General features: G+C 51.6%; 1 protein-coding gene across 1 annotated transcript in view; it reads left to right on the plus strand.

The window, feature by feature from the left end:
* Positions 1-14,231, plus strand: part of LOC122386269 (U2 snRNP-associated SURP motif-containing protein-like) — a 47,795-nt gene extending 33,564 nt beyond the window's left edge. The window contains exons 18-20 of the mRNA XM_043375305.1: positions 1,595-1,748; positions 12,530-12,657; positions 13,666-14,231. Of these exons, the coding sequence (XP_043231240.1) occupies positions 1,595-1,748; positions 12,530-12,657; positions 13,666-13,831 (448 nt within the window). The 3' untranslated portion in view covers positions 13,832-14,231. The remainder of the gene's footprint in view (positions 1-1,594; positions 1,749-12,529; positions 12,658-13,665) is intronic.
* The last annotated feature ends 264 nt before the right edge of the window (positions 14,232-14,495 follow it).

Here is a 14,495-nt window from a genome sequence, read left to right on the forward strand (position 1 = left end):
CCGCCAAACGTTGAATGACCCTGCCTACGGCACGGTACGGGATGAGGGGTTCCGGGGGCTTTGGGCACACGTACTCAGTCACCCTGCTGCAGAGGCGGAAGAGAGTGAATTTCCTGCTCCAGCGTACTGTCATATCAGTAGGAGAGTGTTGCGCGAGCTGCTTTCTCACAACCGTGAAGTGTTGATGTGTTAGGCATCAGGATTCAGGACTGTACACACACGGTGTTCTGGTGGTGAGCTAGCCAATGTCCAACGACACTCGGAACGGACGTGATGTCTGGAAAGGAACTGGCGCTGCCGACAGCTTTTTGTTTGCGCTAGATCTTTTGGTGCAATGAGATCATTTTAGGGCTAATGGATGATAAGATGATTTGTGACGTGGTGAGACGAAGATGTCGAGGCTCGAAAAAGACTGCTCTCCTCTGATCGTGCCGGCACGTCTCCGAGAGAGGGCGGGCGTAACGCTGACAGCGCTGGATAGCCCGCAGACCGCCGGGCCGGGCCGGGACACACGCAATAAGGCCGGTCTCCACTGGTCGATCGCGCCCTACGCCGAAACGTCGCCGGGTCGCCGGGTGTATCAGAGGGAAGCGGCCGGTACCCGCATCGCTCTGACCTGGCCACTGTCTGGATTAGTGTCTGCCCCCGACAGCTTGGCTCAGACAGGACTGTGTCGCTGATGGAGAGCGAGTGGGGCGCGCGGTCTGGTCACCAAGATAGCTGCCGAATGGCGACGCCTTGAGGGCGAGCGTTAGTGGCAGTTTTATTGGATAGTTTTGTGTTAAACTAAGCGACCATCAGAAACGTGCGACGTATTGTGTGGCGCCGTTGTCGTGTGTAAATAGTCCGTGTTTATGGGAGTCCCTTTCATCTTGAGCCTCCGTCGCTCGTAGGACAGCGTCCCAGCGGCTCCGGCCTGCGAATCGGCGGACAATAAAAGCGCTACGTGTGACGATGGTCGGCGAGCCGTGGCGCAGGGCCGGTGGCCGGTATTCGGGACTGGCCTCCTGCGAGCTCTCTGAGCGCGGCGCTGCGCTGTCATTGTGACTGCTCGTCCAATAATCAGACCGACGGGCCGTCTGATCTCTCTGTTATCAAAAAGCCGCGTCCGTCTCCATCGCGTCTTAACAGCGGGGAACAGTCAGAAGGATTTTGTTATTGCGAACTGAGATACACGTCTCCAACTTCTTTGATGTTGAATGACATGGCTGCAACTACTTTTTCAAAAATATGTGATGCTTTGTCCACATAATTACACATTTGTAGCTTGTTATTATAAATGTGTATGATACGAAACGAGGTGTTATTGCTACGTATTCACCGTTCTTGAAACACTTCATCACTGAAAATCTTGGCTTTGAAACTTCAGCGATGTCAAATGTCATCGCACTCTGAACGATCGTGTTTATCCACTCACAAACTGACATTAAGTAAAAACATTTCTCATAGTAGTAGTAGTTGACTCACACGCGCGCGGTTCGTTGTCCGTGCTGGTTTATCACCCGTCTTAGTGTCTGTCTTCCCGCAGCCCACGACAGCACGCCCAGTCCGACCGCGCCCCCATCTGACCGCTCGCCGTGTGTTCCCCATACAGGGACGTGTCTGAGGAGCGGCGGGTGAAGCTGCGCGAGGTCGAACTGAAGGTGGTGGCCTACCAGGACGACCTGGAGTCGGGCCAACGCTCCGTCAAGACCGGCTACACACTCCAGGAACAGGTGCAACACTACCGCGCCAAGCTGATGCGAAAGGTAAGGCGCCGTCTATGAATGGACCGCACACTGAAAAGCAGGGCTGTGAATTGATAGTTGCTGTTTTCTTATGGCAGTGCTCGTTGTAAGTTCTGTCTCTGGTGGCGGTGGTAGCGGCCTCACACACCGAGAAGTAGAGCTATGCATGGATCACACACTGAAAAGCAGAGTTATGAATGGATAGTTGCTGTTCTCTGTTAGTGCTCGTTGTAAGTTGTGACAGTCGGTATACAGATGTGAGTTGTGAGCGCAGGTAATGTCCCCACTCGGGCTGTGTGGCGGCTCCTGCTGAACCTAATCGTCCGCGGCTGGTCCCGCGGGGGTGATTGCCGCTCAACTCATCCAAAGTTAGTCGGATGACTGCAGCTCTGACGGTGGGCCGCCGGCCGTTCAGTTACCGTGCTCTGTGTCTGCCGCGGGCCCGGCGGGCAGGCAGGAGGAACATACGGCCCCGCGGACCTCTGTCCACGGCCTACCGTCATTTGGTGTCTGTGGCTGGTGAACTGTTGCAGGTAGCAATAAGTAGCAATGTGTTCCTCGTCGGAATCAGATTACCATAATAGGTCTGATGAATAATGCAATGACAGGCGAACAGGCCTTCCGGGTATGCCAATGGAAAACTGAATTTTTACCTCGTCTGCTGCATTTATGTCTGGGTCCTGGGTGCTGGTCCGTCCCACTCAAGCGACTTTAACTGGCGGCGGCAGCTCCCACCAACCGCCGACCATCCCCGTCAGGAGTATCATAATATCGAGCGTCTCGATCTCGGGCTAGCACTACCGAGAGTCCAAGGCTCTACCAAATGGGTTACCGGCTGGACTATGTTGTGGCATTTTTGTGGACATTGTAGCTACTTTTCGTCGCATAAAGCCAGTGATAGCTTAGGTGGATTTTGATATTATTGTGCATTTTGATATCATTTTGACTTATTTTGATTTGATATCAGATGACTGTTAATGCATTCATTCTTAACACGCGCACCGACGGGGGGGGCGGATATCCCCCCCTGAGGTTTTTCGCGAATAGCGGAATTTGGTACGACTATTCCCTCATCAATTTTACACATGGTGTGCAAGATTGAATCTTCTAACTCTTAAGGTCAGGTCACCAGGTCGCTTTTAGAGTTGCAAAATTTCCCTACAGCACTGCCGGCATGTCGGTAATTTTTCACTACCGCAGGTTTATTCGTGGTATCTGGCATGTCTTGCCGGTAGCATGCCGGTATTTTTGATTTTGTGCAAAAAAAAAAATTATCAGCAAATGATTCAAACTTTGGACAGTAAGAGGCTCTCAAATTGTAGTAATAGCAATATCAGCCACTGCAAGATACATTTTGTGGTAGAAGTTCCATTGCTAAGTGTAGTGGTAACACAACACATGGACCTCAGCATTTCACAGGCTTGGTTATAATTAGAATTGTCAAGAACCTATTGTGGTCTATAAAAGGAAGAATACCTACTCATTCATGTTGCAAAAGCACGATAAACTAGTAAGTCTAATGGTAGGTAATACGTATAGCTCACAATAAAATAAATAAAAGTTCATGACAACATTCCCTAGGGGAAGAAGGCAGAATCAAAACACCAAAAAACCCAATGTTTGGAAACTGGCCTGGAGTCCTGAGATCACGAGATGTGGTCTGAGAAACTCTTCAAAGAATTTGACACTGAAAATCCAGCTGAAAAGGCAGGTGTTAGGTAGCCCTGAGCCTGACTTTGGTCCCATAATTAAATGAAAATGGATTCGAACTGGCATTTTGTCTTATCTTTACAAGAAAACACATCATGCAGGCAAAGTTGACACAAAGTGGCGCACATAATTAGACAACCAAGGATTTACTTTTAAGCTTCTCTCTCCCCTAATGAATGGATGTAATCTGATGACGTAATATTTATTCATATACACTTTTGGTTGAATAACTGAAGAGAAATGATTTTTTTTGTAGTGAATTACACTCACAATGTTGAATTCATTATAATTTAATATTGTGTAGGATAATTTTTATCAATATAATCATTCACGAGGCAGTGGCTTGCAGTCAACTTTTTTGCAGCGTTTTAATCAGCTGGTTAAAAGCCTCTGTTATGGCGCATCTGTTTCGAAATCCTCTTGTGTTTGTTCCCGCTTGAGGTTGGAGAGGGTGGAAGATATCGTTTTTGTACATATTATTTGGTGACTATTCTCAGGACCAGTGAGTTATTAACACATTTTTTTACATGATTCATATATTATTCACGAACCAGCAAGCCATAGTGGATAGGAAAAAGTAGATGTTGATCTCTGTCGCCGACCCTGTCGTGCCTCTGGTGGAGGCCGGGACATTTATTGTAGCGGAGGAAAAACGTAGATGAATTTTGAAGAATATATTGAAGAATTCCGGACGATAGATGATGATGAACGGTAGACGAGGGTGAAATTGAAGAACGCAGAGTAGACAGGTAGACCAGAAAACACAGTAGCACTGTCGATGGTCACTGTTGTCCGCCGAGGCGGACACACCGGCGCCGCCGCGGACGGGGGCGCCGTCGGATTCACTCGCAATACGCCGGCGCGCGTCGGGGCGCCGGCGAAATCGCGCACTGCCACTGAGCTACGCGCTCAGTGGCGTTCACTTTGGCAGCCCACTGGGGGTGCCCGTTCACTTTAGCAACCCGCTGGGGGTGCCTGTTCACTGCGGCAATCCGCTAGGGATGCCGTTCACTCTGGCAGCCCGCTGGGGGTGCCGTCGGAATCGTGCGCGGTGCACGATTCCGTCACTTCACTGACACCGGCGCACATCGGGGCGCCGGTGGAGCCGCGCACCGCCACCGAGGACTGTACTCGGTGGCGTTCAAGTGGAGACTGCCCGCAGCGACTCGAGGAGCCGCCGCGGGCACAAAGAGAACAATTAGGTTGTACATCTAAAAGCACTCAGAAAGCGACACTGGAAACTGGTGAGAAAAGTCTGAGCAGGCTCGCGCGGCACGTTCGGTTATACGATACGGTGCGCGGCGAGCACGAACAGCCGACAAGTGTGAAGCGATAGCGCGAGTGACAAATTGTAGGCAATTAGAACTTGAGACGAGAAACTAACACAAGAGCTGGTCCAGGCTCACGGGGCACGACCAGTACTGCGATAGATCACGCTTGGCTTCAAATGTAAAAACGAAAGAGAAGAACAACAGGGCAGTTCATTTCGTCGGTGACACACTCCTCCCCTGTGATCGACTGAAGACGGGAGATCACACAATTACTGAACACCGACGGAACATTCTGTACATTGACGAGATTCACGACTTCGCTACGCAGGTTCTCGCGAGTTCTTCCTAAAACTACACAAGCACCTATACAGATTCATGGTACACTACCTATATCACTTAGTACTAAATCATAACGAAGGCAAACACTTTCGGCACCTTCGCGATCGTTCATTGTGCTAGACCTCGTCCCTGGTCAGCTGCACATTAGTCCACTGGTCGCGTCACTTCGTCACTTCTGACGCCAGTCTCCGGTGCGCAGTGTTCGGCCACACCAGCAACGCAACGCGAGTGTTGACACGGCGGCTGCCGGTTTCCGTTGTCGTTCACCAGAACAGCTGATGTGCTGTCCTTCCAGCAGTCAGCTGATCGGTCGCTGCTCTCAGTAGGTCAGCAGGGTCCTTCGTCGCCTCAGTTTCCCTCGGTACTCAAGGTCAGTGTCAACCGGCAGCGCGGCACGCGCCACTCAGCTGAGCTCCCCCACCTCCAGATGTCCGCGCGCCTAACGGCCGGCTGCGCGGTCGGGGGAGGGGAGGGCGGTCCATGTGGCGAGCCGGGCTAGAGGGGGACACGGGAAAAGACATAAATCTCGGCGAGTTTGGTGTCTGCTCCACGGGACGGAGGGTGAGATGAAGTTTCAGAAATGGTCTAAAGGCCAGGCTCAGTGGGTCAGTAGGAGTACGGTCGAAGTACAGCTGACAGGATGTGGGAATGATGTGGCGACAAACCCGTTCACTACAGCTGAGCTGCTTCTTCTAGGACAGCGACCACGGTGACCGGCCGTGTGTGGGTCGCTCCATTTGCTGTGACGAGTCGTACAGCGCGCACTCGTCCGTCCGGTCCTGGCAGGGGCTCTGTTCTCGAACCAGGGACCAGAGTCCTTTCGATGTGCCAGGTTTTGGGATTTTTTTCTTTCTTCCATCGGCTCCGGATGTGTCGTAGCATCCAGAGTTTCTCCTTGAGGATCTGCACCGTGATCCGATACGGAGCGGCGATCCTCACGGGGTCGAAGATAACCGCAGTTCTCCTGAGCGCTCCTCGTCTGGTCGTCTGCTTCTTACTGTCTCGGAACTGGGCACTCGGCGAGTCTCGCTCTTCGTCCCAGACAGCACCCAGAGCTCCTTCGGCAGGGAGATAGGTGTCATCGTAGTCCGCATCGGGGTGTGCTTGTCTCACATATGGTGTGCTGCTTTGCACTTCACTCGTGTTGTTCATCTGGTTTTCGTGCCGGAAGTCTTCCTTTGTGAGCAGATCGGGACAATCTCTTCTTACTGCTCTGGCGGCCTCCGACACGGTTCGTTCTGGTTGATGGACGTCGTCCATACAGACACTGCTGTGTCGCGCTTCCGTGGCCTCTGTCTTCAGTTTGACTTCTGCATCTACATCATGACCGGTGACTGTTTTCTGCGGCACAAGGTCAACGGACGCCAGCCACGATTCGGTTTTGAAGACGGGTTCTTCCTTCTCGTTCTGGTCTGATTCTTGTCCGTCGTTCAAGTCAGGCGGGAGGCAGTTTTTAGCCGTTCTTTCTTGTCGGATGAACTGTTTCTGATCACCCGTCTCCTGGATATCCGCTACGGAGGCCACAGCCCTTTCACGGAATCGTTGCGGGACGTCAGTTTGACTTTTCCGCATGTCTGACTCAGCGAGTGGTCGATTGTTGCACGAGGTGCCAAGCACCTGAGCAGCAGCGTCGGAGATCACCTGGATTTCCGGGTCTTCACTCGGTTTTCTGGCTGAGGGATGCTGCAGGGAATTTGCTGCCTCAGCTGCTTCTCCTGGGTTCAGTTTTCGGAGGCGTCCTTCTTTCAAGCAGCAGGATTCTTGAGTCACCTCTTTCAGGTTCTTGTTGCTAGCGAGTTCTTTTTCCAAGCTCAGCAGGTCTGGCCCAGCGGGTAGCTGGTCGTCGAATGAGATGCCAAGTACCTGGGCAGTAGCGATGGAGATCCATCTGGTTGTCACTTTCTGGCTGTCCGTAACTTTCAGCTTCTGGACACTTTCTGATGCCGGTATATTATCTTTGGGTAGCTCGTCGATCCAAGATGGTCTGCTTATCTGAGGGCTAGCTGGGACGGGGCCAGCAGGGAGCTGTCCCTCCCGTTCATCTTTCATGAAGTCGTCCCTTCTGCCGGCGTTTCGTCGATTATTCATCTGCTGTCGCCATTGTGCCTCCAGCGCAGCTTGTTCCGCTTCATCTTTGGCGATTTGCAGCTCACGTCGTCTTCTTACTTCATCTTCTTGGCGCTTCATCTCCTCTTGCTGCCGCTTCAGCTCCGCTTCCTGTCGCTCCATCTCCAGTCGTTTTTCCAACTGTTTCACATGCAGAGCCCTTTTTCGCACCGTGATCTGAGCCTCAGCATATGCGCCGGAGGCTGACGAACTGGAGCTCACCCGAGACGACGCGCGGCGGGCTGGGCCGTGACCCAGCTGTGAGTCAGGGCACGGCTGCTGCAGCGTCGAAGTCTCCATGGTTTCTTCTGTTTCTTTCATTTTCTTACCTTCACCGATAGCGCCTTCACTCTACGTTTTCTGTTCTTGTTTTTCCATTTTCGATGAAGTTTCCTCCGCTTCTGATTTCTTCTGGCCTGATCCGGCCCGGAGGACCATTAAATGTCGCCGACCCTGTCGTGCCTCTGGTGGAGGCCGGGACATTTATTGTAGCGGAGGAAAAACGTAGATGAATTTTGAAGAATATATTGAAGAATTCCGGACGATAGATGATGATGAACGGTAGACGAGGGTGAAATTGAAGAACGCAAAGTAGACAGGTAGACCAGAAAACACAGTAGCACTGTCGATGGTCACTGTTGTCCGCCGAGGCGGACACACCGGCGCCGCCGCGGACGGGGGCGCCGTCGGATTCACTCGCAATACGCCGGCGCGCGTCGGGGCGCCGGCGAAATCGCGCACTGCCACTGAGCTACGCGCTCAGTGGCGTTCACTTTGGCAGCCCACTGGGGGTGCCCGTTCACTTTAGCAACCCGCTGGGGGTGCCTGTTCACTGCGGCAATCCGCTAGGGATGCCGTTCACTCTGGCAGCCCGCTGGGGGTGCCGTCGGAATCGTGCGCGGTGCACGATTCCGTCACTTCACTGACACCGGCGCACATCGGGGCGCCGGTGGAGCCGCGCACCGCCACCGAGGACTGTACTCGGTGGCGTTCAAGTGGAGACTGCCCGCAGCGACTCGAGGAGCCGCCGCGGGCACAAAGAGAACAATTAGGTTGTACATCTAAAAGCACTCAGAAAGCGACACTGGAAACTGGTGAGAAAAGTCTGAGCAGGCTCGCGCGGCACGTTCGGTTATACGATACGGTGCGCGGCGAGCACGAACAGCCGACAAGTGTGAAGCGATAGCGCGAGTGACAAATTGTAGGCAATTAGAACTTGAGACGAGAAACTAACACAAGAGCTGGTCCAGGCTCACGGGGCACGACCAGTACTGCGATAGATCACGCTTGGCTTCAAATGTAAAAACGAAAGAGAAGAACAACAGGGCAGTTCATTTCGTCGGTGACAATCTCGCTTCCTCAGTTAGGAAGATGGCCGAATCTGTACTTGTTTACCTATGTTTTGACCATCTAGATTTTAAACATTTGGCTGGTGCCTGCAACATGTTAGGAGAATGTGGAAAATTAGAACACCTGTGAAATGTAAATGTGATTACTGCTCACTGTCCAGTCTTCAAAAACACATTTCAGTAATTCAAGTCCTTTTTGTCCTCACCTTTTTGATGAATGTGCAAGTTTTTTTTGTAGGCAATACTTCTTTGATTACAGGTGAATTTAACAGTTATAGACTGCAATTGAGTTTCAAAATTGTGGGTATTTGTGGGGCCAACTCAGCCAAAATCAGCCTGCTGGTATTTGTGGTTGGACAATGAATGGCTGCTGGGTGGGACGGGTACTGAAACTGCCAAAATGTGGCATCTTTTGCAGGGATAAGCTAGAATCAAGAATGCAGTTTTTTAGTATGCCGGTAATTTGGCGGTTTTTTTTGCTTGGGGCGTGGTAGCATGCCGGTATCCCAGAAAATTTTTGTGGGGCGGGGCGGTGCCGGTAGCAGCCTTTGGGGGAAACTTTGCAACTCTAGTCGCTTTGAATGACCCAACCTCAAGTCACTTTTTTGCAACTTTGTCACCGTGCCAGAGCTACAGATGTCGGAGGCCTTTGAAAGTCGCAGGATGTTATTAGGTCATTAGTAGCTACAATTTGTATATCTCGGAATTTTGATATCGGTGACCTAAGGTCAGGTCAATTTCGCGACCTTCCCATTATAAGTCAATGGGGGAAAAATCAACTCCCTGTTTTTACCACTAAAACGGGTCGGAATGGCCCCATATACCATACATGACTTCATATACGATCAACCTTCACTACCTTGAGGTCTGTTTTGCTGTTGGGCAGCTGTAAGGTCATGTGCGGTCATCAAAGGTCACCAAAGGGTTTTTGCCAATAACTCCGTACAGGAACAAGATACAGCCGCGCGGATGGTCTCATTGTGTTCAGCTCGTCAAGACGCATCGAATGATATACATGATGACCTCGAGGTCACGTGACCTGAGGTCAACCTTTGACCTTAACCTTTCGAGGTCAAAATATATATCATTCGATGCGGATTGACGAGAGGATCACGATGATGCCCCGTAGTTTGTTCCTATCTTGACTAAATCGAAAGTTATTCGAGAAAAACTCTCTTCATATCTAGCGCCGCCATTTTGACTTTTTTGACCCCTGTGACGTCATCTTTGACCTGACCTGAAAATGACCTTAGTAAAAATTGTAGACCTTGACCGTGCGTATCCGATGCCGTTTACCGCTTGTCGCTATCTTGCTTCGTTCTCGAGATCTCAGGGGGGGCGGTCATCCGCCCCCCCCCCCGTCGGTACGAAGTTGGCGCAGACCCCCGTCGGTGCGCGTGTTAACCCGCGCCCAGATGGGGTCTGCCGAGCAACGTGGTCTGATGGGGGGGGGGCCATTTTGGCCCCCCCCCCCCTCAGATCTCGAGAACCACGCAACATAGCGACAAGCGGTAAACGGTGTTGGATAGCCCCAACGGGGAACTACCTTGTGACCCAATTTCATTGACCTCAGTCAAACCGATGACGTCACAGGTCAGGTCAAAGGTCGAATTTTCACCGTTTACAGGCATTTCAAGAAATGCGTTGTAAAATCGTGTAAAATGCATTTCATTGAAAATAATCGATGGGGAAATGTTCTTCAAACACATATTTTGCTATTTGAGGTCACTGATACCAGGTCAGGTCACAGAGGTCAGGTCACTGGGGGGGTCACAATATGAATGTGTCGTGTGATACATGTTTTATGGTCCATTTTACATGACAAATGCGATTATGTGGGTCAGACAGACTTAAGGGCCAGCTTAGGTCACGTTTTGGTCAAGTTCAGGTCAAGGTCAGTTCAAGGTCAGGTCAAATTAGGTCAAATTTCAAAGTTGATATTTTTGCATAAAATGGGTATCGATTCGATGCAGCTCGTCACGGGGAGTTCAATGGTGGTCTCCGTTTTGCGCTACGAACTCTAGAATTGCTAAAAATTGAGTTCAAAATTTGACGTCATCAATTTTTAACAGTTTTTTCGCTATAACTTGGCCAAAAAAAGAGGTATCGATCTAAAATTTGGTATGTATATCAAAGAGCGCAGGGACTATCACACATATTCCGGTTTTTTCGAAATTCGAAAAATTTTTGGAAATTTTTTGAGTTTTTCTAAAAAAAATCAATTTTTTTTATTTTTGGGGGTCAAAAGCCCAAAATTTCGAAAATCCGAGATAGCAGTTTTGTAGCGCCGTCTTTTCTCTACACAACCACATAAAGAACTTTAAAATTGCTTGTTAACTGTAGAATTGGTGAGCGTTTCAAGATGTCATGTTTTTTGCTCATTTTTACTCGAACATGACCTCAGTTTGACCTCAATAACTCCTGACCTGAGGTGACCTGTGACTTGAAATTTTGTGTAAAGGTGTCAAATTGATGCGCGGTAAGGTACCCAAAATTTGGCGGCGCTGCGCGCCGCCGTTTTCTCGCTATTTAAGAAAAACCACAGGGGGGGCCAAAATGGCCCCCCCCCCATCAGGGCGCGGGTTAATGCATATGGTATGCATGTAATGCTGTCATTATCTCTTTTGGGTGAAAAGTGAACGTTGAACATTTTCAGTGAATTCAGACATAATTACCTGTCATCACTGCCAAAATACGACAGCTGGCATCTCGCGTCGATCCTGCTCAATAGAGCGACAATTCGGTTCACCCATTTGCCGATGCATTAAGCGTCTCGTAATGTTGCGCTCGGGTCCGAAAAGGTGCGCTCCTCTGCTAAAAGGCCGAGACCGGAACTGCTTCAGATAAAGGACCGGGTCTGAACTAAAAGACGCCCTGGGAAAACACATCCCACTCTATCTATTGTTGCTTCTTGCGCTTACCCACTGACTTTGCCTGAAACGGTCTGGCGTGAATTTGAATGGAGGAAGACAATGGCGACTCTGCTGTTGTTGCACTATGCTGCAAATTTATCATGTTTTAGTTTCTAGCGGCCCTCGGCTGGTCGGTTTGTTCTGGCTGTCAGTGCCAGGCGGTGTAGTTGATATTACATATATGCAGCGGCGCAGTCAACAGAAATATTTTTAGAAGCATGTAGTTCACCAAGCCAGACTGAAGCTGCTACTGCCTTTGCGACGCCTCTGCGCCATTGCGTTGCTTGTTTTTGATGATTTTCACAACACCAAAAGCAAGCCTTCATTATCCAGAAGCGCCACTTCTGTATTATATGAAGTGGCCGTCTGCCGCAAACAAGTTTTTCAGCCAGTTTACTGTTGGCCGGGTATGATGGGTATCCACTAACATTATTCCGGTCGGGTTCGCCGCTGGCGTGCAGTTACCGTTCATTGGGATATTATAGTGACTGAGAGTTATGGCCCCGCTACGAGGGCGGGTGGCTCCTCGTCAGTATGTGCTCTGTAAACCGGCGGTAGTCCGCCCGCGCAGCGGAGGGGCGGCGCCGGCCCCCGGCCTCGCAAACACCACGGCCAAAGTCGTACCACTACCGCGGATAGTTCGGGCACTGGAGCAACGATGGATAGCGTAAGGGGCTATTCTGCTGCACGACAAAAGAGTGACATGGTGCGCAATATGCATCGTCGGGAGAATCGCTCCATTGATGTGACGCGAGGAAGGACTTCGGGGTCAAAATATAAATATTTTCGTTTTGTCAAAATAGCATCGACCAGAAAATCAGCGCTCGTTTGCATGCACTGTCCAAGTAAATGGCCGATAAAGTAATTGATTAGTGAATGTGACGTGACGTTGTATGGGCGCGTCGTCCGACTTTGTCACAACCCTGTGAACATTCCGTCTGACCATGTTAGAAGTCTGAGGGTATCGTCTGACCGCGTAAGAAGTCTGCTAGTGTTCCATATGAGTTTGACGTCTCCGAGGCTGGGTGTGGTCTGATCATGTAGCCTGTTGGGGAATCGTCTGACCCGTCTCCCTGCGAGGGTGCGCTCTAACCGCCGCCCGCTCTCTGTCTCAGGTGGAGCGACAACTGACGGACCGCAAGCGGCGCCGGGAGCGCAGTCCGTCCAGCTCGGACGGCGAGAGCCACCAGTCGTACTCGAGCCGGCGCCGGTCGCGCTCGCCGAAACCGGACCGGTCCGACAGGTCAGTCCGTCAGTCAGTCAGTCAGTCAGTCAGTCAGTCAGTCAGTCAGTCAGTCAGTCAGTCAGTCGGTCAGTCAGTCAGTCAGTCAGTCAGTCAGTCAGTCAGTCAGTCAGTCAGTCAGTCAGTCAGTCAGTCAGTCAGTCAGTCAGTCAGTCAGTCAGTCAGTCAGTCAGTCAGTCAGTCAGTCAGTCAGTCAGTCAGTCAGTCAGTCAGTCAGTCAGTCAGTCAGTCAGTCAGTCAGTCAGTCAGTCAGTCAGTCAGTCAGTCAGTCAGTCAGTCAGTCAGTCAGTCAGTCAGTCAGTCAGTCAGTCAGTCAGTCAGTCAGTCAGTCAGTCAGTCAGTCAGTCAGTCAGTCAGTCAGTCAGTCAGTCAGTCAGTCAGTCAGTCAGTCAGTCAGTCAGTCAGTCAGTCAGTCAGTCAGTCAGTCAGTCAGTCAGTCAGTCAGTCAGTCAGTCAGTCAGTCAGTCAGTCAGTCAGTCAGTCAGTCAGTCAGTCAGTCAGTCAGTCAGTCAGTCAGTCAGTCAGTCAGTCAGTCAGTCAGTCAGTCAGTCAGTCAGTCAGTCAGTCAGTCAGTCAGTCAGTCAGTCAGTCAGTCAGTCAGTCAGTCAGTCAGTCAGTCAGTCAGTCAGTCAGTCAGTCAGTCAGTCAGTCAGTCAGTCTGTCAGTCAGTCAGTCAGTCAATCTGTCAGTCAATATGTTGTCAGGAATGCAGCATGCTATCGATCAGACACAGTTTGCTGTCAGCCAGTGAGTCAGTCAGTCCGGCTCATCCCCCCGCTAGCTAGTCGTTTCCATGCCACGTTATGATCGGCAGCAGTATGTGCCGAACTTCTCTCTCCGCGTCGATATGCGGTATCTGTCTCTGATGTGCTAAACTTATTGAAAGAGCTACGTTACGTAAACTCCGTCGACTGAACTCAATATCACTTCCTCTGTCAGTCTCTGCGCGCTGTCTCCAGTGTGCGCCCCTCGCTCGACTGCAGTGTGTGACCTCTCACCCCGCCACAGGTCGCGGCGCCGCTCGCGCTCGCACTCGCCGCCGCGCCGCCGGCGCCGCTCCAAGTCGCCCCCGTACCGTCGGTCGCGGTCCCGCTCGCCCGCCTACCGGCGCTCGCGGTCGCGCTCGCGCTCCCGCTCACCCAGCCGCAAGATGCGCAAGAAGTCCAAGCGCTGAGTGGGAGACGGGGGGCGCGGAATGGTGTGCGCGTGGTGGGTGACTTTGTCGAGCTGCCAGCGCTCAGAGGGCGGACGGACGCGCTGGGGTGAGACGGACGGCCGCTCCAGGCTGTGGGACGGGGCGGGGTGGGGAGGAGGGAGGGAGGGAGGGAGGGTGGGGTGGGACTGGTGGGTTTTGAGATATCGAATGTCCCTGCCCAATGAGTGGCCGTCTGCTGCCGCGTTCTCAAGTGTCTCGAGCCGCAGCTGTGGCGCGCGCTGGGACGGGCTGGGGAGCGGCTCTGGCCGGCGCCTGTGGTCCGCCTGTCCGGACGGACTGAGATGATGTCCCCGAGGGGCCTCTGTCCGTCTGTCGCCGCCCATGGCTCACCCTCTGCTGTAATACACGGACTCACGCGGAACGGTGTCTGGTGGGGTGGCGATTCAACTGACCTGAAGAATCGCACGACCCACGTGGAATGGTGTACGTAAAGGGCTGAGGATCGGTCATACGTGGAGAGGCTGAGAGAAAAATCAGCCACCATTGCTGGGTAAGAGACGACAGACACCATCCCTTTACTGACATTTGGCATCAACATAACAATGCTCATGACGGGGTAAATAATTGTTTGAACGTCATGTTGAATGTGGTAGGAATAGATGGTTGCTGATGCAGTGTTGAT

The sequence above is a fragment of the Amphibalanus amphitrite genome, unplaced genomic scaffold, assembly GCF_019059575.1.
Source record: "Amphibalanus amphitrite isolate SeventyFive unplaced genomic scaffold, NRLGWU_Aamphi_draft 000245F_arrow, whole genome shotgun sequence".
In the NCBI taxonomy this organism is placed as follows: Eukaryota; Metazoa; Arthropoda; class Thecostraca; order Balanomorpha; family Balanidae; genus Amphibalanus; species Amphibalanus amphitrite.